A 27,078-nucleotide genomic window follows, 5' to 3' on the forward strand; every position below is an offset into this window, starting at 1 on the left:
AAAATACTTTCCCAAACCTACTTAAATTTATTTTTTATAGAACAATAGAAAATTCAAGCTGATTCCACACACATTTTTCTACCTTTTTGCTAACTCTTAACCTCCTTCTGTGTAATTCTCACACCTGTGGAAATTATACATGCTTATCATATTTCATATTTTGTTTTCTTCTACTTACAAACTAAATTACATTAGTTTAATCTCCTCTTACAGAGATAATTTCATCCAAACTGAGCCTGAGTTTGGTTTACCTCAAGTTCAAAAAAACAACAGCAACAAAAAAAAACACACAAGGGAATATATTACACTTCTCTCAATGTCAGTTTCAAGTTAAATTACATGTATGGTTTCAATTAATAATATGATTTCTTAATGTTATGCTCTTTAGGTTATTTATGTAATGTTACCTAAGAAGATTATACATTTCCTTGCTTCTAATTTATTTACAAAAAGCTTTCAACTAATTTGTTTTCCTTTTCTCACTTAAATCTCCAGTTTTCCTCCACATTCTCCTTAGAGTTGGATAAATAACTCAGATTTTTGGTTACAGGATCCCATATTTGCAAAAGTGGGTTAATTGACTTGAGCAGACAAGTATAAAAAATAATGTAAAAATTTCAAAAGAGCAACCAGGCATTTTCATATATTGACTATGGGAGAGTAACTGGTATATCCCTTCCTAAAAGTCAGTGTGACATTATCTATCAAAAATTAGAATGAGGAAGCCCTTCAAACCAGTATTTTCATTTCAAGAAATGAAGACTAAAGAACAACTTGCACATTTACATAAACGTACATGTCCAAAAATATACATTGCAACATTGCATATATAGTATGCAGTTCATACTTAAGTCCAAACCTGTATTCTTGATTTCCACTCCCAATTCTGTTCTAACCCAGTCTTCCACATTAGAGTAAATGGCTCCAGTTGGTCAAACCAAATATGAAGGAGTCATCCCTTCTTCACAATCAATCCACTAGAAAGACCCATCTCTTCCCATCTCTTTTCCCTTTAAAATACATTGAAACCCAAAGTGGGCAGAAGGACAGAAATCATAAAGATCAGAGCAGAAATAAATGAAAGAGAAACAAAGAAAACAATAGCGAAGATCAATAAAACTAAAAGCTGGTTCTTTGAGAAGATAAACAAAATTGATAAACCATTAGCCAGACTCATCAAGAAAAAGAGGGAGAGGACTCAAATCAATACAATTAGAAATGAAAAAGGAGAAGTTACAACAGACACCACAGAAATACAAAGCATCCTAAGAGACTACTACAAGCAACTCTATGCCAATAAAATGGACAACCTGGAAGAAATGGGCAAATTCTTAGAAAGGTATAACCTTCCAAGACTGAACCAGGAAGAAATAGAAAATAGGAACAGACCAATCACAAGTAATAAAATTGAAACTGTGATTAAAAATCTTCCAACAAACAAAAGCCCAGGACCAGATGGCTTCACAGGAGAATTCTATCGAACATTTAGAGGAGAGCTAACACCCATCCTTCTCAAACTCTTCCAAAAACTTGCAGAAGAAGGAAAACTCCCAAACTCATGCTATGAGGCCACCATCACCCTGATACCAAAACCAGAAAAAGATACTACAAAAAAAGAAAATTACAGACCAATATCACTGATGAATATAGATGCAAAAATCCTCAACAAAATATGAGCAAACAGAATCCAACAACACATTAAAAGGATCATATACCATGATCAAGTGGGATTTATCCCAGGGATGCAAGGATTCTTCAATATACACAAATCAATCAATGCGATACACCATAGTAACAAATTGAAGAATAAAAACCATATGATCATCTCAATAGATGCAGAAAAAAGCTTTTGACAAAATTCAAAACCCATTTATGATAAAAACTCTCCAGAAAGTGGGAGTAGAGGGAACCTACTTCAACAGAATAAAGACCATATACTACAAACCCACAGCCAACATCATTCTCAATGGTGAAAAAGAGAAAGCATTTCCTCTAAGATCAGGAAAAAGACAAGGATGCCCACTCTCACCACTATTCAACATAGTTTTGGAAGTCCTAGCCACAGCAGTCAGGGAAGAAAAAGAAATAAGAGGAATACAAATTGGAAAAGATGAAGTAAAACTGTCACTGTTTGCGGATGACATGATACTATACATAGAGAATCCTAAACATGCCACCAGAGAACTACTAGAGCTAATCAATGAATTTGGTAAAGTAGCAGGATACAGAATTAATGCACAGAAATCTCTTGCATTCCTATACACTAATGATGAAAAATCTGAAAGTGAAATTAAGAAAACACTCCCATTTACCACTGCAGCAAAAAGAATAAAATATCTAGGAATAAACCTAACTAAGGAGACAAAAGACTTGTATGCAGAAAACTATAAGACACTGATGAAAGAAATTAAAGATGATACCAACAGATGGAGAGATATACCATGTTCTTGGATTGGAAGAATGACTATTGTGAAAATGACTATACTACCCAAAGCAATCTACAGATTCAGTGCAATCCCTATCAAATAACCAATGGCATTTTTTACAGAACTAGAACAAACCATCTTAAAATTTGTATGGAGACACAAAAGACCCTGAATAACCAAAGCAGTCTTGAGGAAAAGAAACGGAGCTGGAGGAATCAGACTCCCTGACTTCAGACTATACTACAAAGCTACAGTAATCAAGACAATATGGTACTGGCACAAAAACAGAAATATAGATCAATGGAACAAGTTAGAAAGCCCAGAGATAAAGCCACACACCTATGGTCAACTAATCTATGACAAAGGAGGCAAGGATATATAATGGAGAAAAGACAGTCTCTTCAATAAGTGGTGCTGGGAAAACTGGACAGCTACATGTAAAAGAATGAAATTAGAACACTCCCTAACACCATACATAAAAATAAGCTCAAAATGGATTAGAGACCTAAATGTAAGACTGGGCACTATAAAACTCTTAGAGAAAAACATAGGAAGAACACTCTTTGACATAAATCACAGCAAGGTATTTTTTGATCCACCTCCTAGAGTAATGGAAATAAAAACAAAAATAAACAAATGGGACCTAATGAAACTTCAAAGCTTTTGCACAGCAAAGGAAACCGTAAACAAGACGAAAAGACAACCCTCAGAATGGGAGAAAATTTGCAAATGAATCATCAGACCAAGGACTGATCTCCAAAATATATAAACAGCTCATGCAGCTCAATATTAAAACAAACAACCCAATCCAAAAATGGGCAGAAGACCTAAATAGACATTTCTCCAAAGAAGACATACAGATGACCAAGAAGCACATGAAAAGCTGCTCAACAACACTAATTATTAGAGAAATGCAAATCAAAACTACAATGAGGTATCACCTCACACCAGTTAGAATGGGCATCATCAAAAAATCTACAAACAACAAATGCTGGAGAGGGTGTGGAGAAAAGGGAACCCTCTTGCACTGTTGGTGGGAATGTAAATTGAGACAGCCACTATGGAGAACAGCATGGAGGTTCCTTAAAGAACTAAAAATAGAGCTACCATATGACCCAGCAATCCCACTACTGGGCATATACCCAGAGAAAACCATAATTCAAAAAGACACAGGCACCCCAATGTTCATTGCAGCACTATTTACAATAGCCAGGACATGGAAGCAACCTAAATGCCCATCAACGGACGACTGGATAAAGAAGGTGTGGTACATATCTACTATGGAATATTACTCAGCCATAAAAAGGAACGAAATTGGGTCATTTGTAGAGATGTGGATGGATCTAGAGACTGTCACACAGAGTGAAGTAAGTCAAAAAGAGAAAAACAAATATCGTACATTAACACATATATGTGGAAGCTAGAAAATGGTACAGATGAACCGGTTTGCAGGGCAGAAATTGAGACACAGATGTAGAGAACAAACATATGGCCACCAAGGGGGGTGGTGGGGTGGTGTTGTGCTGAATTGGGAGATTGGGATTGACATGTATACACTGATGTGTATAAAATGGATGACTAATAAGAATAAATAAATAAATAAATAAACATTTTAAAAATAAAAATAAAATACATTGAAAATCAATCACTCCTCTAGATCTCTACTGCTACCAACCCCATCCCAGCCACCCTTATTGCTCACCTGAACTACAATAAAAACCTCCTGGGTGATTTCTTCCTATCTACCCTTGTCCCTCTGAACAACAGAAGCCAAATGATCAATTAAAAACATAAGTAAGATCATGTACCTCCCTGTGTAAAACTCTCTAATGAATTCCCACTGCACTTGAAGGAAAATCCAAATGCCTCATACTGGGGTCTATCTGCCTCTCAAATTCATCTCATGCCACATTCTCCCTCGCTTTGATCATGCTGGTCAAAACTGACAATTCCTAAAACCAGCCAAGCTGTTTCCTGCTCCAAAGCCCGTGATAATTTTTTTCTCCTGCCTGGATATCATCTTCCTTGGCTGGGTCCTCATTATCCTGTTTTCAATCACAATAGCTTTTCTTGCCCATAAATTTTCCCTTTTGTACACTATTACTTCACACTACTTATTCTGTTATACACTCACCTCAATCTTCAGTTATCTTGCTTGTTTATTTTGTATTTCCTCCCACTAGTATATAAAATCCAGAGGGCATGAAACAGTTTCACTGCTATTATTTCAGCATCATGTATAGTCCATATCAATAAATATTCATCATAGGAATGGCAGAATAATGTAAGGGCAACCTGAGTTTTTGCTTTTATTTGCCACAGATAAACTATTATTTAATTATGAGTCTTAATTTAGAGTAAAAATTTTACAGATCAGCCAATTCCTCTACCTAATCTACCTCAACTAAAATAATGAAAAATATCAATATGAATTTGGTGAAAACTTGCACAATATACAATAATGTACTAAAAGTTTATAATCTGGCTTCAGCAACCTTCTTGGCTTCATCTCTGGCCACAAACACACCTTAATTTGTGGCCATTTCCCTTTAGTAAATATAAATTATTCAGATTGGCTGCAACTCAACACATGCATGGCTAAGCTAAAAAGACGGCTGAGGACAAATCAGGATTTTGCACTGGACTAGGTGTTTACGTTTTAGTTTAGAGAGTCAAAATTTTTTTAACAAAGTCTGTATACTTTAAGAACAAACAGGGCATCTGATCAACTGGAAAAATGAGGGATTATATTCAGTACAAAGATCAACACCTAAATACTATAGACACAATGATATTTTTGCTATCATAGAATCAGTTGCATATTTCTTGTGTGACAGACTAAAATTCAGCTTTTCCCTTTCCTCTTTGAAATTAAGATTTCAAAGGTATTATACTAAAGCCTACATGTGTTTTTACCAAATCTACCCCCAGAGAAAGTATGTGAAGTTGGCCTGATAAAATCCTGTGGAATCTTAGATAATATACTAGAATCTAGTAACTGTTCTTTCTACAGATAACACATTCACCTTATCCAATTCATTCCAAACTGTATCACATTTTTAAAACATCCTCTCTTGGTCCATATGCTTGCATATTCTATTTTTATTTCCAAAATGAAGTCTGCTTTCTAAATAAGTGCACCCCTAAAACCATGCTGCATGATATATACTTTGTTATTGAAAATATTTTCCCATTTGTTGTCATTCTATAATTGGGAAATAGATTTAGAGAAATGTTAGCACCTTAATATGAATTTTCAAAATTAATACAAATATAACAATCTTAACTTTTTAAAAATAATGCCTATTGTGCAGGAGGCCCCAGTTCTCCTTTCTTCTAACTATAAGCTTTTTCTTCACTTACCTAACCTATCAAAACTTCAGATTTTGTAGCCCTCTGATTTTATTTCAATACTTGCTATTAAAAGTCTCAGGAAGGACAAAAAATGTTAAGGTCTACTTTCATTAGCACATTTCTTGGGCTCTACCATAATTGTTTTTCCATTAAAAAGGATTCTTTGGGGGAAAAAAAGGGAAGAAATATAAATAATCAAACTTCCTTTCTGAGCCTTTAAATAATGTACTGACCAGAGCAACACTTTAGGTAACTCATGAAGTTCTGTGTCTCTAAACTAGAGTCAAAAGTAAAGCTAGTTTCAGTTCTCAGGAAAAGCCCCACTCCTGTAAGTTTTACCTCTCTTTCTCAAATCAGGAGTCAACATGTCCAGGGTGCAGAGCTATAGGCACAGCAAATAAAACCATAAAGGGAAAAACTAGATCTTAGAACCCCAGTGAAGTCACACCGCCTGCAAACCAAAACAAGTCATGTCTTTTCTGAGGAAGATTGTGTATAATATGGGGAATGAGTATTAGAAGATTAAAAACTTGGAGAACCACTGAAGGGATGAATAATGCGCAATCTGTCTCAGTAATCTCCTAACACAATTCACATCATAACAAAGCAGTAAACAGTGGAAGAGACTAGCCCTTACCCTATTTACCCATACAAGTGAGCTGCAATATAGAGTTGCAGTATAACATAGTTTCATACTACTTCTTAAAATAAGCAAAACACAACAGAAACTTACCTTCAAAAAGGGACCCGAATTGGTATTTTCCACTAAAAAATTTTGGCAATGAATATACAAGTGCTCCCAATCCTATCATAAAAGATGCAAATGCAAGCCATCTTGGTTTGTGTCCTCTTTCACCAATGAATGATACAAATAAAGACAACAAACAGAATGTGATATCGTAGCTTGATGATATCAAGCCTGTCAGGGAACTCTTCAATTCATAGCGCTTCTCAATAGTGGAAATGCTAATATTTACTAGGCCATTTACCACCATACCTAAAAGAGAGAAGAGGAAATTTAAGTGCATTATTACAACTTTACCATATAGATTATGATTATTAACGACATACTAAAATTTGATTGTTTGTTTCTTTTGATATTTTTTAATGTACCAATTTAAAAAATCTCAGTTTCAAAGCTAGGCAAGCCAAACATATTTCCTTTACAAAACAGTTTGCTTTTAAATTATACACTTGTGAATTTTCAGATGTTAAATAAAATTGATGCTTATCACATACTGAATTATAACTAACTTCATTTTTCCTTAAATGACAAAAAGACTGGTAAAGTCTCATGAGGCTGGTTTGCTAGAGAGTTTCCAGGTGTAGCAGAGTCCCATGGACCTCGCTTGGAAGGGTACAAAATGTACAGGTGGATTGAGAGGTCAAATACTAAAACTGCTCAAATTACTCAATCTTTAAACATATTTATAACATGAGATCCTTGACTTAGTCTTAAGAAAGGTGAAATTGAGTTCTCAAACCTCTATTTTCTTCTAGCACTCTTTAAAAGTTATCATTTAAAAGTTCCTGGGGAAAAAATAACAAACTGAAAGTCTTATTTTAACCACTGGCATTCTAAAGAATATGAAAAGTAACAGAAAAAAGAAAAATAAAAAACCTTTATACTTCATCTGCTCATTATAACCATGATGAAGGAATACAAGATAAACAAGGAAAAGCTGAAAATCCAATTTTGACTGACTTAACGAAAATGTCCTGTTTGGATATAGATTAAATATACAGAAGTTTAAACATTACTATAAAGTGAAAATAAAAAGCATCTGATCAAATTACAAAGTTTTTAACTGATTATTCCTTTTACTTAAGAGGCTGCCATGAATTGTTTTCATTCATTAATTAGTAGAAAGAGTATATCCAAGTCATGATCTCTATAATCTCTTCAAATTTTGCTTTACTGGGGCTTCCCTGGTGGCGCATCGGTTGAGAGTCCGCCTGCCGAGGCAGGGGACACGGGTTCGTGCCCCGGTCTGGGAGGATCCCACATGCGGCGGAGCGGCTGGGCCTGTGAGCCATGGTCGCTGAGCCTGCGCGTCCAGAGCCTGTGCTCCACAGCGGGAGAGGCCACAACAGTGAGAGGCCCGTGTACCGCAAAAAAAAAAAAAAAAAAAGAAGGAAAATTTGTATAAGTTTTAAAAGTCCTAACATGATTTTTACTTTTATGCCAGTTTAATAAATCTATAAGCCAATTTATAATTCTTGATGTTTTAAGATAAAATTTCTAAGGTACCTAGGAATGACACATTTATAAGGAGATAAGGTTGTCTGAGAATTTGAAAATTTCCTATCTAAAATCAACTTTCCGACACCCTTGCCATACTGATTAAAAGTCAGTCATTAGAACTCAATGTTTTTATGGTAAAAAATTTTCTAAGAAAGCAAATTTGCAAACTCTTGTGGAAATATAGAAATTTAAGCCCATGATTCCAATGTGAATTCTATGCTACACAAGTTCCAAAAACTTTGCTTTTAAAAAACAAATTTCATGAAACATTGCATACTATGTCTATTGTAAATGCATGAAGCTATGAGGTACATTAGGAAATTAAATGCTAAGAGAAATCCTGTTTATCTTTGAGAAGTGCTGGGTTAAGTAAACTCACTTGACAAGTTTTGGGTCTTTTTTACCAATTAATCACCTATTACTGTATCATGGAAATGGTCTTCCCAAGGATCTTGTTTGAAAAACACAATAATAATGTGTTTTTCAGACTTAAACCCAAATAAGAACTTACTGGGTCACTTTCATCTCAGATTATGCTTCTGAAATTGGAGATTTCTAGGTAGAGTAGCTCCAGGCTAAACTTGACACATTTCTCTAAGAATTTCAATTATATTCGATAATAATTTTAAACAATATTTTATATTAAATGTAAAATGATATATTCTGGAATAATATTGAAATTTCAGTATACGTTTAAGATAATACACAAAACAAGGAATTTTTTACTTGAGCCCAATTTCTTTGAACTTTGCATTCCCTTGACACTAAGATGCTTCACAATCACTGATTTTGGACAACTGGGATCAAGATGTTGAGAGAAGGCCAACTTTGGTGGGGACAAGAAAGGAGGAAAAGGAAGTAACTCTTTAGCACAAAACTGTCCCTAGTAGAAGAGCTGCAGACTCACAGTCAACAAATATTTACTCAGCACCTAACCTGTGCAAGGGACACTGAGTTGCTTTAAGACAGTGGAGCAGGAATAAGAACAGGAAGAATATATTTAGATATAGTCTTCTGTTAATCTTAAAAAAGAGCAATTTCAACCCACCTCCTCCCCCCATTTTTTTTTTGGATTAGATTTCTTTCAATCAGTCCTTGATTGCCTCTTTACAAAATATTTTTAAACTATGACTCAAGTGACCAAAAAATATCTACATACCATAAAATTCTAGCTAACCATCAGCATGTCCTTGAAGATGCTGCACTTTAATGCCTCCCACCTTAATTTGTCGCCTTAGTGTAACTTCCCATTTCTTTCATTCCCTGAATGCTTTCTTTAAGGAGAGTCATTGTCCCTCTGCCCTACTACTAACTCCTCCAAATCAGGCTCAGACTGCAAACTCCTGAGGGTATAAACCTGGACTTTATCAGGAACTCCCAAAAGAATCTAAACGAGATCCTTGAACAAACAGCCTTACCAGTTAACAACGCCTGAAGCCTTTGCGGATTTACTCACTGGGTTCCACGTGTGCATCCAATACACTCAAACTATACTCACAAAACACGAATGCCTAGATCTAACCGATACCATATATTTTCAACAAGTTTCTTCTTCGAGGACCACCCTACCTCAACTGCAAATTTATTAATTCTTCTCTTTCAGAAACAACGTAAAAAATCTTTTCAATAAGGGGGTTTAGCAAAATGTATGTTTTTTTAACGTACAGTGGATCTCCCCCAGCAAAAGGTTCCCGAAGGAAGGCTCCACTCATCTTCTTTGTAGGAATCGAATCGGCTAGACTGAGGTAGAACACCAAAGAGAAAAAGCTTGCACGGCAAGTTTTAAATGTTTCCATAAAAGAGAAGCTAAAATGTAGATGCCTGAACCTTGTTGGTTGACGTCGGTGCGAGCGCTTCCAAGTCCCAAGCCTGGGGCCACCTAGCTCGGCGCGTCGACCCCTCGGGCTCGCGGCGCACCTGCCCTCTCCTCCCCGCCGGCCCTCCGCGCCCCTCTCGCCCCCTGCTGGCCCACAGCCCTCTCGAGCCGGCTCTGGACCTTACCTTGCGTGAGGGCCAAAAGGCAGTAGTGAAACAGAAAGCCCTGGGGCGTATTGCAGCACTGAAGACACTGGGGTTGGAAGTTCCCCCAACCGCAGGGCCCCTCCTCATACTCTGACAGTGACTCTGGCCCGGACCGCTCCTGGGAGCCAGGAGGAGTTACTGAAGAAAGAGGTGGCTCCGGGGACTTCTGGGACTCCTGAGGCTCCTGCGGCTGCGAACCCTCTCTCAGGGGATTGGCGGACAAGACAGAGACCTCGACGGAAGAGGACGATGGACCCAAACGGCGCGAGCTGTCTGGACTGGAGGCGACGAAAGCCGGGTTCTCGATGCCTTTGCAGCCCTTCATGATCGGGGTGGGTTCTCCCAACTCCCGTGCGTCGGAGCCGCAAAACACTAGGTCCCGCTCTGGCTCCTCCTCCGGGCAGGTGGCAGCGCCCCCGTGCGGGAAGAGTTCCCGCCAGCCTGGCGTCCGTCTGCAGGGGCTCTGGCCGCCGCCGGGACACTCCTCCGCCAACTCGCGGCCGCCTGCGGCGCAAAACGCGGGAGTCTGGCCCCGCGGTTGTGTAGTTGGCGCTCCGCCGCGACTCACCTGTCGCGTGGCGTGCGGCCCCGCGGCCGCCACGTAAAAAGGAGAGGGCCCTCAGCCCACCTCTCTGCTTCCCAAAGCCCAGGGACTGAGAACCAAATAAAGGCTTTGAGAGTCTCCTGGCCCTAAAGTTCCCCCTGGGTGCTGCCGGGAAGGCTGTAAACACAGTTGCATCAGGAGATCGTTCAACAAAATATCCGGCGGTTTTCTTCCCTTTCTGCTTACCAAACCATGCTAGGTCTGGACTCCAAAAATCAAGCAGCCGCAGGTACAATACTTTGGATTCCATGAGCAACGTGGTAAGACTTTCACCTGTAACCCTCCTTAGAAACGAAATCCCCAGCCGCCCTTCAACACCGCAGCCATTAGCATCACGACAGAAACCTTTTTTTTAGCTTTCACTTTCCCCAAACTGAAGGAATAGGAACTCAGAAACTTTAAAGCCATATATATATTCTTTCTGCTGTGCATTGCCAATCTTAAGATTAACAATAGTGATAGTCGGGTAAATAATTTCTACCTGTGGAATAAATAAGAAAAACACTTTGAAGAACTGAAACCATTATGCTAATTGTAGTTACAATTCATTCATTCATCCTTTCATTCTTCATCAAAGCATATTTATTTCCTGAGTGCTGAACACTGTTCTAAGTTCTGGGGGTACAATACTGCACAAAAACTGACAAACACCCCTACCCTTATGGTGCTTTCATTCTAATGGGAGACAGAAAATAAGTAATAAATATGTAGTACATCTCTACAAATGCTATGGAGAAAAATAAAGCAAGGACAGGCTGGAAAGTGTGCGTGTGTTAGGGGAAGGGGGAGAATCTGATGCAATATCTTAAAGAGGGTGGTCAGGGAAGGCCTCGCTGAGAAGGTGATATTTGAGCAAAGAACTGAAGAAAGTTAAGGGAGAGAGCCTGGTATATTGGGGAAGTAGTGTGACTGCGGTGGAATGAGATGGTTGGAGAACAGTGGGAGTTGAAGGCAGGTAAAGGGGGTGCAGGTGGGGTGAGGGAGAAGTGTTTGGGGCCAGACCCTGTAGGCTATTATAAGGACTTTAACTTTTATTGTGATTAAAATAGGAAGGTTTGGAGCTAAGGAGTGACATGATCATGGTATGATTAGATTTTCAAAGGACCCATTCTCTGTCCCCTTCTGAAGATATACTAATACATCCCAAAGTAATATATTTTAAACAGAGACATTTTTAAAACTATATATCACGGTTTTGGAACGTTTATCTTTCCCTAAATGAACTATTTATTCCAATAAGAAACATAATAAAAACCACAAATATTTTCTTTTTGCTATGTAATCAGGACTACATACACAAAGCTGTTATGCCTCATCAGACTGCAGATTGTTAAGGAATCTACTTCCTCAAATCTAATCGTTGGCTGTAAAACTTCTCAAACAATATGTCTGAACTACCTTTAGCAAAGTTAATAGAGGTCTCAGATATTACTGGATACTATACTGGTATATGATATTTTCAGTACATTAGTACTATTATTCATTTATAAGGGTCCTTTCATCGAAAGTTAGAGTACTTTACTAAATATTAATTAATCATGCTATCAAGTTCTAGAGATAGTTTTCAAGTCTTCCTATCCTCATTTAACACCTGGCTGGTTGCCTGCCCAAGAAGCTACTTCTAGATTCAGTGCTAATACCTCTCAAATAGCAATGATTTGGTAGCATATGATGGTCATATCCAAGTGTAGCCTTAAACCCAGAGAAGAGAGTATGGTGATGGAAAGTTTACCCCTCATCCTGAAACAAAATGTTTTTATTTCTAACTGTAGACAGTAGGCTCACTTAAAGTGGCCTAGAGGAACGTTTTCCAAACACTATTATCTTTTAATGAAATAGAGTTCAGAAGAAAAAAAAATACACAGTGCATGACACAGTACATTTTCACAAGTACTATTTTGTGAACATTTTGTTTCACTTATACACACCTATTTTACTGAGTTGAGGGATTAAGATATAAAACATTTTTCTTATTTTGAACAGACATACATTCTGTTCTTTATTCCCTCACAGTCAAAAAAGGTCTAGAGTGGCCTAGAACCTAAGGAAAGAGCAGAAGTAGGAGCTAGCATTTTTTAAATGTCTGCTATATATCCCATTATTAATCCTTACAAGAGCAGTATCTATTATCATCTTCATTTTATATATTAAAGAAACTACATTCCAGAGAGGATTAGCAACTCTTCCAATGTCATATAGCTAACAGATAGCCAACCTTATTAAGGATTTGAACTTAGTTCTCTCAGTTAGGTATCTTCCCTGGACTTTGCATTTTCTCTCTTATAATTGTTACAGCCTGTCTGTGGTTAGGATTATTGCATAGCAATTCTGAGAGATCAAAACTCCTATTTATCTCGTATTGATGAGATTTAGAAGACTAATGCTGCTCTGAATTCCCCAGATTTGGCAGATATTCAAATTAGGCTTGGTATGTAATCCTCCTAGGCCTTCTATTGAAAAAAGTTTTGACAAAAATAAACTTCAGTGGTGTTTAAATGTGCAAATAGATATGATCACCATTTTATCTATGAAATATGAATTAATTTAACCAATCAGCAAAGTTTGCTTTGTTGAGATGTAAATACATTCATGGTTTAAGACTATTTTGCAGCTTTGAATGAACAAATTCAAACTATCAAAATCAAAGTAGCATAATCGTTATGCACTTAAATCCATACTGTCTAAGGAGAAATCTCCACTGTTGCAGTGAGGAAGAGTAGAATTTTGTTGAAAGATTAGCAAAAGTGCTATTGCTTCGTGCTGAGTACTTCTTGGTCTTCATGAAATTGTTATCAACACTACTTTCCTGTTCCCTTAAGTTCAGGTTTGCAACATAGACAAAACAAAACAACTTCATGGATTTTGTCTGTGATAATTCTGTGGAAAATTGTCATTTTAAAATTCTTTGTTCAACCTAGGGTAAATCTAATGAGCATAATCAAAATACCATCTTAAATTTCAGGAAATAATTAGTAAATTGCTATTCTTTTAGCAAATTTCATTTGCTATATTTTTAAACTGTGGAGCATGGGAGAAAGAACAGTATCCAGATTTTAAAGTAGAACTCCACCACACAGAAGCAGATGTCCCTGCCTATGGGTTTCATTTTCTGGGATGTGCAGTAGGTCTTCCCTATCAGGAAATGGATGAACCTAGGTAAAGTGACTTAATGACAGAAGCTTTCAAGATTATCCCACCAACTCCCCTTGCTCTGATTCCATGCTTAAAAGCATTCTAAGGATTATATTTTTGCCTTCCAAGGAGGTATGCCTATAGGGTGAAAATGTACTTATATGCCTATTTGAGTATTTTATCATATTCTTTTCTGTTTGCTTTTAATTATTTATTAGTTCCCTTCCAGTTTCAGACTGATGTGAAATCTTTAGCAGTATACCACTATGAGGCTCATAGAATATTAAAATTGGAGGGATCTTGAGGAAGCCTGAACAGAAAGATGGTCAAATGCAGATATTTTCGAGATAATTTAAAATTTCAGCATTCATATACACAATACTATATATAAAATGGATAACTAATAAGGACCTACTGTATAGTCCAGGAACTCTTCTCAATACTCTGTAATGACCTATATGGGAAAAGAGTGGATATATGTATATGTATAACTGATTCACTATGCTGTACAGCAGAACCTAATACAACATTATAAATCAACTATACTCCAATAAAAAAAATTTTTTAAAGAAAAAACCAAAGCAAAACAAACAAAAAAGGAAGCAATACCAGAAAAAAAATTTTTTTAATCCCAACATTAAACATTTATTAACACCACTAGATCTTATATTAACTAAATAAAAGCAGAAAAGCAATGAAGCAATCTAAGTGATCCTTCTAGTATTCTTCACTTTAAATGCCCTAGAAAATGTATAATTAAAAATAACAAATGATAGGGATTTCCCCGGTGGCGCAGTGGATAAGACTCTGCTCCCAGTGCAGGGGGCCCAAGTTTGATCCCTGGTCAGGGAACTAGATCCCACATGCATGCCTCAACTGAGAGTTCGCATGTCACAACTAAGGAGCCCGCCTGCTGCAACTAAGGAGCCCACATGCTGCAACTAAGGAGCTGGCGAGCCACAACTAAGGAGCTTCCCTGCATCAACCAAGACCTGGCGCAACCAAACAAAAATAAATAAATAAATACTTTTAAAAGACACAAATTATATCTTAAGAAAAAATTTAATGCTGACTAGATTTTTTTAATACTGCTTTGAATTGTAGTTTCACAGAAAAATATATGTATATTGAGGAGAAATGCACCTACATTTTTCTTTTAGTAAGACTAGTCATAAATCATTAAGAGATACATCCATGAACATGACTGATCATAATTTTTAAAAAGAAAACATGTTAACATTTAATTCAATAATCCCATAAGAAAGCAAACTCAATAGGAAGTGAAAAATGAACTACTAGTATAAAATTTACTATATAGTACCAAGTTAAGCTTTTCACTAAGTGATTGTTATTATAATTCACTCAAAACACGATGAACTCTATAAAAGCATACTTATGATCAAATATCACAACAGTAGATATAGTGAAGAAAGCATAATTGGATTTATATATCAAGAAATGCTTTAAACTAGAAGAAATTAACCTACTGTAAATTAGTAATTAGGATATTATTTCTAAAACATATTTCTTTTCTACTCGAGGTCTGATTTTGATGCCTGGAAACAGCCTTCAACATGCTATGATTCTATAGGTTATACACAATCACAATGTCATAATCATAACAAAATCCCATCTTTACTGAATAGAGAAATAGCCATCGTGCCACTCTTGATAGTCCCATCACATCCACAATTTAACCACTATCCATTTCTTAACAAAGGAAAGGAGATAATGAAGGTTACTAAAATTTAGATTTATAAAACTATACAAGACAGCAATTTCATTTGTTCCAGCAGTCTGCTTCTAGCAAGATTAATGTCAAATACACCCCAAAACTCAATGCCATCAGAAGCAGAAAATAGGCCAATAACAGATAAAGCGATAGTGGTGAGTGAGGAATTTTCATAAATTCTTTCACAATAATCTTTTCACAATTTACTGGGAGTTGGGAGAAGTCTGGTGTGAGGCTGAGGGAGCTAGCAGGCTGCTATTAATTAGCAAAATAATTTACTAGTAAACAAGAGCTTTAATGAACAAAGTTCAAGGCAGTAGACATAGGTAAAACAAAACAAAATGTCTACATTTCTACTTTACAACTTGTGAAAGCTCTCAGAGTATGCTCCTATAGGACAAGGACAAATGTTTTATACTCTACAAAAGAGATATGAAAATAAAGAATTGCTTAAGTGAGTATCAGAGAAAATTTACAGAATCAACTGTCTATTCTTTGATGAAGAGGTACAAGGATCTCCATACTCCATACTCTTTTCATCAGGGGAGATGAAAATTTGCTAGACTAGAAAAATAAAATAATACTGAAGAACTATAAGAAGTAAAAACTTCTAAGGCAATGGTGAAATAAATACAAATTTATTTTAAATATGAAAAATGGAATACAAAAAACTGGCATTAAAATAAGAGTCAGTAAAGGGACTTTCACTTCCAGGCAGGATGGAGTAACAGAGACTGGATTTAACCTCAACTTGAAACACCCAAAAGAAAAAGAAAAAAAGAAAAAATATATGAAGGAAAAAAAAGGTTTTCAAGACACTGGATACCAGGTAATGAAGGACAATCATCTCAAAGAGATGGGAAACAAACTAGGTGAGCAGTTTATTGCCTTGAGAGAGTTTTCAACTGATGGTGTGGGTAGGGTGGGACAGGATGTGAGATCCATAGAAAACCCATCAGACTCTCTTGGGTTGAGGAGACAAAGCTGAAGGTACAAGACAACTAGAATGTGCAGGACAGAGTACTGGAGAGGAGAAAGCTGGACAGAGTTGATATGCAGAGGGTTCCCTCTAGTATTCAGCAGAATACTGAGAGCACATGTATGGGAAGAAACTATTCTAGTCCAAGGAAAGAACCATCTGAAGGGATTAGAGGGACAGTGGCCAGTAAGACAACATGAAGGTGAAATAAAGAAGTTTTCAGACATTAAAAAAAAAAAAAAACGAGAAATAATTCATCACCCAGAGCACCTGCACACATGTTATAGAAGTCCTTCAGGCTAAAGGAAAATGATAACAAGTGAAAATAATGATTTATGCAAAACAATAAAGAACACCAGAAATGAGGAGATGGAGCTCAAGACCCATGGAGAAATATGTGTGATTTTTAAAAAATTATTTCAGTCTCTTTAAAAGATAATTCACGGCTTAAACAAAAATAAAGAAGTATTGTGGAATTCATAAGTTGTGTAGAGGCAAAATGTATGCCAACAATAATGCAAGGACCAGGTAAAGAGAAATGGAAGTATGCTATTGTAAATGTCTTATATGTGAAGTGATATCATGTCAAAGGTAGAATACGATAATGACTTACACCATGAGCCCTAGAGCAGCCTCCTAAATAGCAACAACAATAAAAAAGCCAAGAAAAAAAATAAAGTGGAATCATAGAAAATATTCAATTAATCTAAAAGAAGACAGGAAAAGAGATCAAAGGGAACAAAAATAGATAAGAGAAAAAGAAAACAAGTAACAAGGTGATGATTTACACCTAACTATATTAGTAATCTCACTAAATATAAATAGGATAAACATTGCAATTAAAAGGAAAAGATGATCAGATCTGATGCAAAAAGCAAAAACCAATTAAATACTGCCTACAAGAAACACACTTTAAATATAAACGCTAATAGGCTAAAAGTAAAAGATTGAAAATGATATATTATGCCCATACTAATCAAAGGATAGCTGGAATGGATACATGAATAACAGTGCAAATAGATTTCACAGTGAAGAATATTATCTGAGATAAAGAAGGTTATTTCTTAGTGATAATGGGGTAAATTCATCAACAGCACTTAAGAATCTCAAATAATTAATCACTTAAAAATAAAGTATCAAAATGCCTGAAATAGAAACTGATAGAACTGCAAGGAAAAATACACAAATCCACAATTATGCTCAGAATAATTAATATGATCTCAATTATGCTCTCAATAATTAATAGAACAAATAGAAAATCAAGAGTATTGCAGACTTAAACAACACTATCAACAAACTTGACCTAATTGAAATTTATAGAACTTCTTGCCAATAACAGTAGGCTACACATTCTTTCAAAGTTCACATGGAACATTTATCATGATAGACCAGATCCTGAGCCATGAAAAAAGTTTCAATAATTTTTAAAAGATTCAAGTCATACAAAATATGTTCTCTGATCACAATGGAATTCAATCAGAAATCAATAACAAAGGTATCTGGAAATTTTCCAAATGTGTGAAAACCAAATACAGCTCAAATAACCCATAGGTCAAAAACAAAATCAAAGGAAAATAAGAAAGTATTTTGAACTGAATGAAAAACCAAACATCATAATTTGTAGGATGCTACTAAAGCAGTGCTTATAACATGCCTGTATTAAAAAGAAGAAAGGTCTCAAATCAGTGACTTCAAGTTAAAGAAAATGAAAAATAAAGAACAAACTAAATGCAAAGTAAATAAAGGAACTAATAAAGACCAGAGAGGAAATTAATGAAATAGATAACAGGAAAACAATAGAGAAATTAATAAGACCCAAACTGATTTATTTTTAGAAGATAAAGAAAATTGATAAATCTCTAGCCAGACTGACCAGAAGAAAGGTACAAATCACCAATATCTGGAACAAGAGAGGTGATATTACAGATTCTACAGATATTAAAAGGATACAGTTATAAATAACCTTATGCCTACAAATTTGACATTTGGATGAAATGAAAAAAATATCTATAAGACAAATTACAAAAGAACTCTTAAGAAGGAATAAATAGATACTCTAAACAAGACTAGGTCTATCAAAGAAATTGAATTTGTAGTTTAAAATCTTCCCACAAAGAAAACCTCAGGCCCATTGACTTCCGTAGTGAATTCTACTGAGCATTTAAGGGAGAACTAATACCAACTCTACATAAGCCCTTTCAGAAAATCAAAGATAAGGGAATACATCCCAATTTATTCTATGATGCCAGCATCACTCATCATTTATCTAAATTTCACCATACCATCTACCAAAAATTATCTTATATTCATGTGGATATGATAAATATGGGGGTAAATGACAGTACAGTTAGTACTCTTAGTATTGTTGAGGTGGTACAGTCCTTTTTGATTGACTGACTATGGCAAAACAGTGATTGAATAACAGTCTAATGTCAACCATAGAGAATTTTAATAGAAGCTGAGAACGTGTAAGCTATCAAACAATTCAATGAGCGTAGAGCAATAAATAACAGTTTCTTTCTGGCTCATGCAAGGTTCAGTGTAAATTTTCCTCTTCAGGAGGCTCTCCTGGAATGTCTCCTTCAAATGATGGATTCAGGGATCCACTTTTTGTTCTCTCTGAAGTCTTTTTTTGCAACAAGTTAATTGGAGAGAGAGTACACCTTTGCACTGCATGTTTCTGGCCAGCACTGAAACAGACCATAGGGCACTTCTGCCTATATCCCACTACTAAAATTCGGTCCTATGCCTAGATGCAACAGGAGCTCAGTATGTAGTTGTGCTGTATGCCCAGGAGGAAAATAAAGCAATTTGGTGAACATGTCGCATTATATCTGCCATAAATATTATGAATACCTTGTATAACAGCATCAGGATCCACAAACTAAAAACATGATCCATATCTAACAAGATGACATAGGTTTAAAAAATTCTATAAATCCACTTAAATCAAAATTGCAAAATAAAGATTTGACTAAACATCAGCTAGTTAAAATATGGATCAAATATGTATTAATTTGAGACATTAATTGAAGTATGAAATCCAGGTTAAGATTTTCTCTCTGCACCATTCAGACTATCCTGAAATACTGTATTCAACCCTAATTGATGCACAAAGAGAACAACTGACTAATGGGAGTACGCCCAAGGATAATATTGGGTTGGCCAAAAAGTTCATTTGGAGTTTTCAGAAGATGTTTCAGAAAATCCAAATGAACTTTTTGGCCAATCCAATATAACTAAGGTGGAAAATTGAAAATTTTCACATGATAATTAGTTGAAAGAACTATGGAAGTTTATCCTGAAGGAAAGATACAGGGATAACAAGATAGCTGTCATAAAATATTTGAGTGAGGGGATCATTTGAAATAGAGATCACACTTATTCTTTATGGTTCTTGAGATTAGTACAAGGACCTTTCAGGTAGAAGGATAATATGAGCTCAAAATAAAGAAAATCCTTTATAAATAATTGGAGCAATGGTTCTCAAAATGTGATCCGGAGTCCCAGCACAATCTGAGACCTTTTCAGGGGGTCTGCTAGTTCATAACTATATTTAAATAATACTAGGATGTTATTTGCCATTTAGATTCCCATTTTCATGCAAGTGAACAGTGAAGTTTTCCAGAGGCTACTTGATGTGTCATATCACAAAAAAGAAGACATAAGAACCCCTTATTAAGCTAGACATTAAAGAGATTTGCAAAGAGATAAAACCATTTCATTCTTCTCACTATAATTTTTTAAATATAATTATTTTTTTCAATTTTATTGAGGTATGATTAACAAATAAAAATGGTATATATTTAAGGTGTACAACGTAATATATATATATACATTGTGAAATGATTACCACAATCAAGGTAACTAATAAACCCATCATCTTATACAGTTAGTGTGTGTGTGCTGTGTGTGAGAACACTAGATCTATTCTCTTAGCAAATTTCAAGTATACAATGCATTATTATTAGCTGTAGTCACTATGCTGTACATTAGGTCTCCAGAATTTATTCATTTTATAACTGAAAGTTTGTACTCTTTGGCCAGCATCTCATCTTTTCCCCCACCTCTTCCAGTCCCTGGTCCCATACTACTGTCTCCATGAAGTAAACTTTTTAAAAAATTCCACATATAAGTGAGATCATGTGGTAGCTGTTTTTCTCCTAGCTCAAAATTATTAAAATTTTAAAACATTTATGCTAATATCTAATGGGCTTATTGTTATTTTAAATGAACTAATTATTTGAATGCCTCATTTTAATTCCTAATATCACTATCAATAGATATACCCCATATAAACAAAAAGCTCTTTGTGATATTTAGTTAGTTCTAACAGTATAAATGGGTCCTGAGACAAAAAAGTTTAAGACCCATTGAATGAGAGCTATACAAAATGGGATAGATTGCCTCAGTAGGTACTGAATTCTCTTTCACTGAAGGAGCTAACTGGTCAGTTATTAGGGGTATTGTGGGAGGCATTCATACTACAGATTTGGATTAGCCAACCACTGAACCCCTTTCCAAATCTGAAATTTAATGATGCTAAAACTCAGTAATCCCATAAAATACTGATAAGAATATAAACTTAATTAAAATTTGTTTCATCTAACATCTATTTAGTGTCAGAGCCATACTTAGAATTCTGTCATCTTTCTACTAAACCACTTTTATTTCTTCCCCTTATCCTGTTCCCATACCTAGCAACCTTATGTTTACTTCCAGGCCTTGGCCAGGCAAATAAATGGACTGTGTTCTATTCTAACTAGAACCATTCATGAGCTCACCAGCTAAGATATTTGTTGGTTGTGACCACCTTCCATTCTTAGCACTCCTTGACTGAATAGACAATAGATTTCTTGGACTTCTGGTGTTCTGTTTACCATGACTCTTGTTTTCTATTTGTGTCTAAGGCATTCAAAGTACATGTTAGCAAAGAAAGAAAGATTCAGTTGTGAGATGTGGGTGGGAAGAAAACAAGAAAGAAGCCAGATGAAATACTACCTAGTTTTGAGGTCATCCATGGAGTGGGATGAGTCATAAAACAGTAAAACACATATAATTGTACACCAACAAATACTTTCCCAAATAATGAACCTGAATATAAAAGGTATATTGAATGAATGCCATGCAACACTTTCTAAAGCAAGTGTAAAAAATCAGTAAGAATGGCATGCTATGAGCATGGAGATACTGTAGGCACAAGTGTTAATTAGGTACTACCATGTATGTGCCATAATATTCAAGCATCATTGTTGGTGTCAAAGTTTTGGATCAGTTACACATTCCTTTAAAATGTCCATGGTTCAGAAACTTGTACCTATATTATATTTCCTTGCCGAAAAAAAAAAAAAAGTCAAGAGTAAAGGCAAAAATCCTAAGGTGAAATTCAAACAGTAAAATAAAATTGCTCACGGGATACTTGCAATGACACCAGACTGATCTGAAAAATAGTTTCCTACCAGTCAGTAGGTGCCATTTTATGGCTGTCCCAAACTTAAACACTAGAGATAATTTCAGTAGTCTCCAAACATTTTTGCACTTATTATCTGAATATTTAAAGAGAAAATAACCTAATTATAATGATTCCTTGTCCTTATATAGTAGGTACAGAAATGTTGTCTTCTTTGAATACTAGAAAAGTAAAGGCCAATATATCATTTTAGATGTTTTGAAGACAATAGATTCAATCAGAGAGAGCTGGCATTGTTATAATTTTCACCACACATATACAGAACTTTCTTACACTATTCTTGCAAGTTTTCTATAATTTGTAGAAATATAAGTTTAGTATAAATTTAGAATAAAAGTTTAAAAATAAGATTTTATCATTACCTTTCATAAAACACTACAATCCTTTCCATCATACTTAGAATAAAATAACATCCCTCCCACAGCCTACAAGGTCCTATATAATTTATCCCCTGTTTACCTCACCAACATTATAACACTTTACCCCTTGCTCAGTATACTTTAGTCATAAGGTTCTCCTATATCCTTCACATGACAAACTCTTCTCTGCCTCACTGTCCTTGAACTTGCTAATCTCTCTGCCTACAATATTACTTTTCAGGATCTTGTAAAGCTGATATTTTCTCAACATTCAATCTCAGCATAAGTATCATATCATGTAGGCTTTCTCTGTCTTGATTGAAACAATCATCACACACACACACACACACACACACACACACACACAATCACCTTGTTCTGATTGCTTTCCTTATATCATTCATCAAAATTCACAAGTATTGGGCTTCCCTGGTGGCGCAGTGGTTAAGAATCTGCCTGCCAATGCAGGCGACACGGGGTTGAGCCCTGGTCCGGGAAGATACCACATGCCGCAGAGCAACTAAGCCCGTGCGCCACAAGTACTGAGGCTGCACTCTAGAGCCTGCAAGCCATAACTATTGAGCCCACGTGCCACAACTACTGAAGCCTGCATGCCTAGAGCCCGTGCTCCGCATCAAGAGAAGCCACAGCAATAAGAAGCCTGCGCACTGCAATGAAGAGTAGCCCCTGCTCGCTGCAACTAGAGAAAGCCTGCACGCAGCAACAAAGACCCAACTCAGCCATAAATAAATAAATAAATAAATAAATAAATTTATTTTTAAAAAATTCACAAATATTTTCTTTACCTGTTTATTATTATTTCTCCCCTAAACCAAATAGTTTTGTATTTCCATTTCTAACATTATAAGCATTCAATAAACATTTGTCAAATGAATCAATTTGAAAGAGAGCCACAAAATAATTATAATTATCATTATGATAGCTACCATTTATACAGTAACATGCTAAGTCCTTTATGTGCATTATTGTATCCTTACCTTACCTATTATATCCTTACTTTACTTACAACTGTATCCTTACCTTACCTTTCTTTTTTATTATTTTTTAAAGTTTTATTTTATATTGGAGTATACTTGATTAACAATGATGTATTAGTTACAGGTATACAGCAAAGTGATTCAGTTATACCCCTACAAGTATTCATTCTTTTTCAAATTCTTTTCCCATTTAAGTTATTACAGAATATTGAGCCAAGTTCCTTGTGCTATACAGTAGGTCCTTTTTGGTTATCTGTTTTGAACATAGTAGTGTGTACTTGTCAATCCCAAACTCCCAATTTATCCCTCCCCTCCCCATGCCCTTTTCCCCCTGGTAACCATAAGTTTGTTCTCTAAGTCTGTGAATGTTTCTGTTTTGTAAATAAGTTCATTTGTATCATTTTTTTTTTTTAGATTTCACATATAAGCAATATCATATATTTGTCTTTCTCTGTCTGACTTACTTCACTTAGTATGATAATCTCCAGGTCCATCCATGTTGCTGCAAATGGCATTATTTCATTCTTCTTAATGGCTGAGTAATATTCCATTGTGTATACATATACACCACATCTTCTTTATACATTCATCTGTTGATCAACATTTACTTACCTTACCTTTCATAGTATGATGAGCAACTTCTGAAATGACTCCCAATGAATGCTACCTCCTGATACTTATGCCATTATATCATCTCCTTCCTTGTGTGTACTGGCTGGACTTAGCAACTTGTCTCTAACAAACAGAATATGTCAAAAGTGGTGGTGGTTCTGGGTTGATTAAAAAAAAAATAGTAACTTCATTGAAGTGAAGCCTGATGCATACAACCTTGACCAATTTATCAAAGTTAATAACACTGCCAATATATACTGACATCATGTACCCATGATATGATATAATGGAAAGGGAAAATCACTTTTGTGTTATCCTTCTAATAATGTAAAACCTCAACAAAATCATGAGAAAATACCAACAAATCCAAATTGAGGGGCAGTCCTACAAAATAACAAAATAACTAGAAGTTCTTCCAAAAAAAAATGTCAAGATCATGAAACACAAGGAAATACTGAGGAATGATTACAGATCAAAGAAACTAAGGAGACATGACAACCCTGAATAGGATCCTGGGTGGAAAAATTGTTGAAATCTGAATAAAGCTTTAGTTTAGTTTTTTTTTTTTTTTTTAAGTGATGAGCTGTCAATTCTGAGACTACACTATAGACTACTGCGACTTCCATCTGGCTTGCACTTACTCTTGGGCTCTTCCTGCTTGCTGCTCTGATGAAGCGAGTTTCATGATATGAGCCACATGGAGAGGCCCACATGCCAAAGAACTTATGGTCAAAAGCTGGTGGAGTCACTGAGGCCCTTGGTCCAACATATCTTGAGAAGCTGAATACTACCAACAACAGTATGATTATCATATGATTGAACTCGGAAGAAGGTTCTTCTCTATGTAAGACTTGAGATGACTGCAGCCACAGCTGACACATTGATTCCAGCCCTGTGAAACCCTGAGCCACAGATCCCAGGTGAACTGCACCCAGATTCCTGACCCACAGAAACTGGATGATAAATGTTTTAAGCCATTAAATTTTAGATTAATTTATTACACAGTAATAGATAACTAAGACCCATGGTTCTATACAATTATTATTCCTGTTTTTGCAAAGAGAAAAGTTGCTTAAAGAAGTTAGGTAACTTGCCCAAATTTACATAATTAAGTGACAAAACTGGAATTCAAACCCTGCTCTATCTGAGACAAAGACTATGATCTTAATCACTGCATTATAATGTGCTCACAAGGTCCCTTACAGTAGCAGTTATATTTCTGTTAATGAAATTGGTCTAAAACAAAATAAAGTTTTAAAAAGCATCTGAGCCTATTGCCAAATAAATTTAAGGAAAAAATAGACTTTAACATCTAACAATGTTAAAGTAAAACAATGAGTTTTTGAGAGTGATTACTCACCATAATACAAATGGATAATATTAAGTAATCCCATTTAACTAGTGAATTCTCACAGCTACTTGGAGGTACTTTTGGCAATTAACAGTGAGCCCAGCAATGATAGACAAAATCAGACGTTCTGTAAGATTCTGCAGTGAATTTGAGGGATTTCAGGGCTGAACAAGGGAAAAGATATGACCATGAAGTGGCTGTTGTACATATGAGCATTATTTCAGCAACACTTTGACAGGTTTGCATGTGGGGGAAGTCCCTCATGGCATGATAGTATTTGGACCCTAAAGCACTATCTAGAAGGGGATGGAGGGACAAGTGAACTCCCAGAGGAGAGGGGGCTTACATGTCTAGGGGATGTCATTCAGGAGACCAGTATAGAATCTGGCTCAGAGAGTTCCAAAGGGCAGCAGCAGCTCTGACTTTGTAGCTATAGGGTTTATTTTATCCATGGCCAGCAGAAGTTGGGCATAGCTTCACAAGATATGCAAAGCAGTCAGGCTCAAAATGACTAAATTCTGTTTATTTGGGCTATGTTGAAAACAATGTGTAAAAATTTTACTTTGGCACCAATGACCTTTTGAGCTAAGAGGACACAGTCTGCTGTGACTAAATAAACAAACTAGGGGACATCTTTGGTTCATTTATAAAACAGATTTACACTAAAGTTCTTCTGTAATTAACTAGGTCAAATAGCAACAACTTGCCTTTAAAAATCTCTCAGCTAAAGTAAAATCATAACTTTTAGTTCTCAGGTAACTCTGCACTGCCACAGAAGTATTATTCAGGCATATGAGAGGATCAAAATTCTTTGAGAAAAATACTGGCTCCTCTCCAGGCATTACTGTAGACTCTTGTCCCAGGCACCTCCATGAGGAGGTGGGATTACGGATTACCTCTGAGCAAAAATAAAACAACTTCTTTAATTTGTAAAACTGTATCTTATTCTGCTATTGACCATAATCCGTAAAGAACATATGACTCTTTTCAATAAGATACACAGTCTTCATTGCAGTCACTGGCCAGAGAGCACAACTTAGAATTGGAAATCTTTTACGCTAAAAGTATAGATGAGATGTTACAGTCTAAGGGCAATGTTAGACATGAAGTCTTCTAAATTCTGTAAGTTCTATCTTTAAGCCAGAACTCTAGAAATTAGAGAAACTTAGTTCCTGACAGAAATATTTTTACTAAGTTATATTTAGTATCTGTATTTTTTTTTTAGGATAAACTATGTCAAACAGCAGTAACAAATTACCACTCCAACTGTGGTGGCTTAAAGTAATAAAAAAAAATTATTTCTAGCTCCACTACATGTTCAAAGAGGATTTGAGTGTTTTCTGTGCTTTACATAGGCTCTCAGGGGCCCAGTTTGACTGAGGAGGTGGCATCTTGTAGTTGTACCATCTAAACCATATGGACATGGCAGTAGAAAAGAATCTGATCTGAAAGTGACCCATTTCACTTCTGCTTACATTTCATTGGCCAGAACAACTAACATCTAACATTTAAGGGGACTGGAAAATGTAAGTGAGGGTAGGGAATAGACTATTTGATGCATATTATCCCTGTGACAGTATCATTCCTATACATTTGTGAGGACAAGTATGATAGATACTTGTTTGCTATTGCTGTTTTAACAAATTACCACAAACTAGTGACTTAAAACAACAAAAATGTATTACCTTAGTCTTTGAAGGTCAGAAATCCAAAATGGGTCTCACTGGACTACAATCAAAGTGCTGGCATTCCTTGGCTCATGGTCCCCTTCCTTCTTCTATCTTTGAAGCAAGA

General features: G+C 35.9%; 1 protein-coding gene across 1 annotated transcript in view; it reads right to left on the bottom strand.

Annotated features, from left to right (window-relative positions):
- The window catches only part of SLCO4C1 (solute carrier organic anion transporter family member 4C1), a 59,518-nt gene extending 48,805 nt beyond the window's left edge, over window positions 1–10,713 (bottom strand). Inside the window, exons 1-2 of the mRNA XM_059063096.2 lie at window positions 10,027–10,713; window positions 6,514–6,777 (exon numbers count right to left, since the gene is read on the bottom strand). Of these exons, the coding sequence (XP_058919079.1) occupies window positions 6,514–6,777; window positions 10,027–10,372 (610 nt within the window). The 5' untranslated portion in view covers window positions 10,373–10,713. The remainder of the gene's footprint in view (window positions 1–6,513; window positions 6,778–10,026) is intronic.
- Between the last annotated feature and the right edge of the window lie 16,365 nt (window positions 10,714–27,078).

Source organism: Kogia breviceps, chromosome 4 (genome assembly GCF_026419965.1).
Source record: "Kogia breviceps isolate mKogBre1 chromosome 4, mKogBre1 haplotype 1, whole genome shotgun sequence".
Lineage (NCBI taxonomy): Eukaryota > Metazoa > Chordata > Mammalia > Artiodactyla > Physeteridae > Kogia > Kogia breviceps.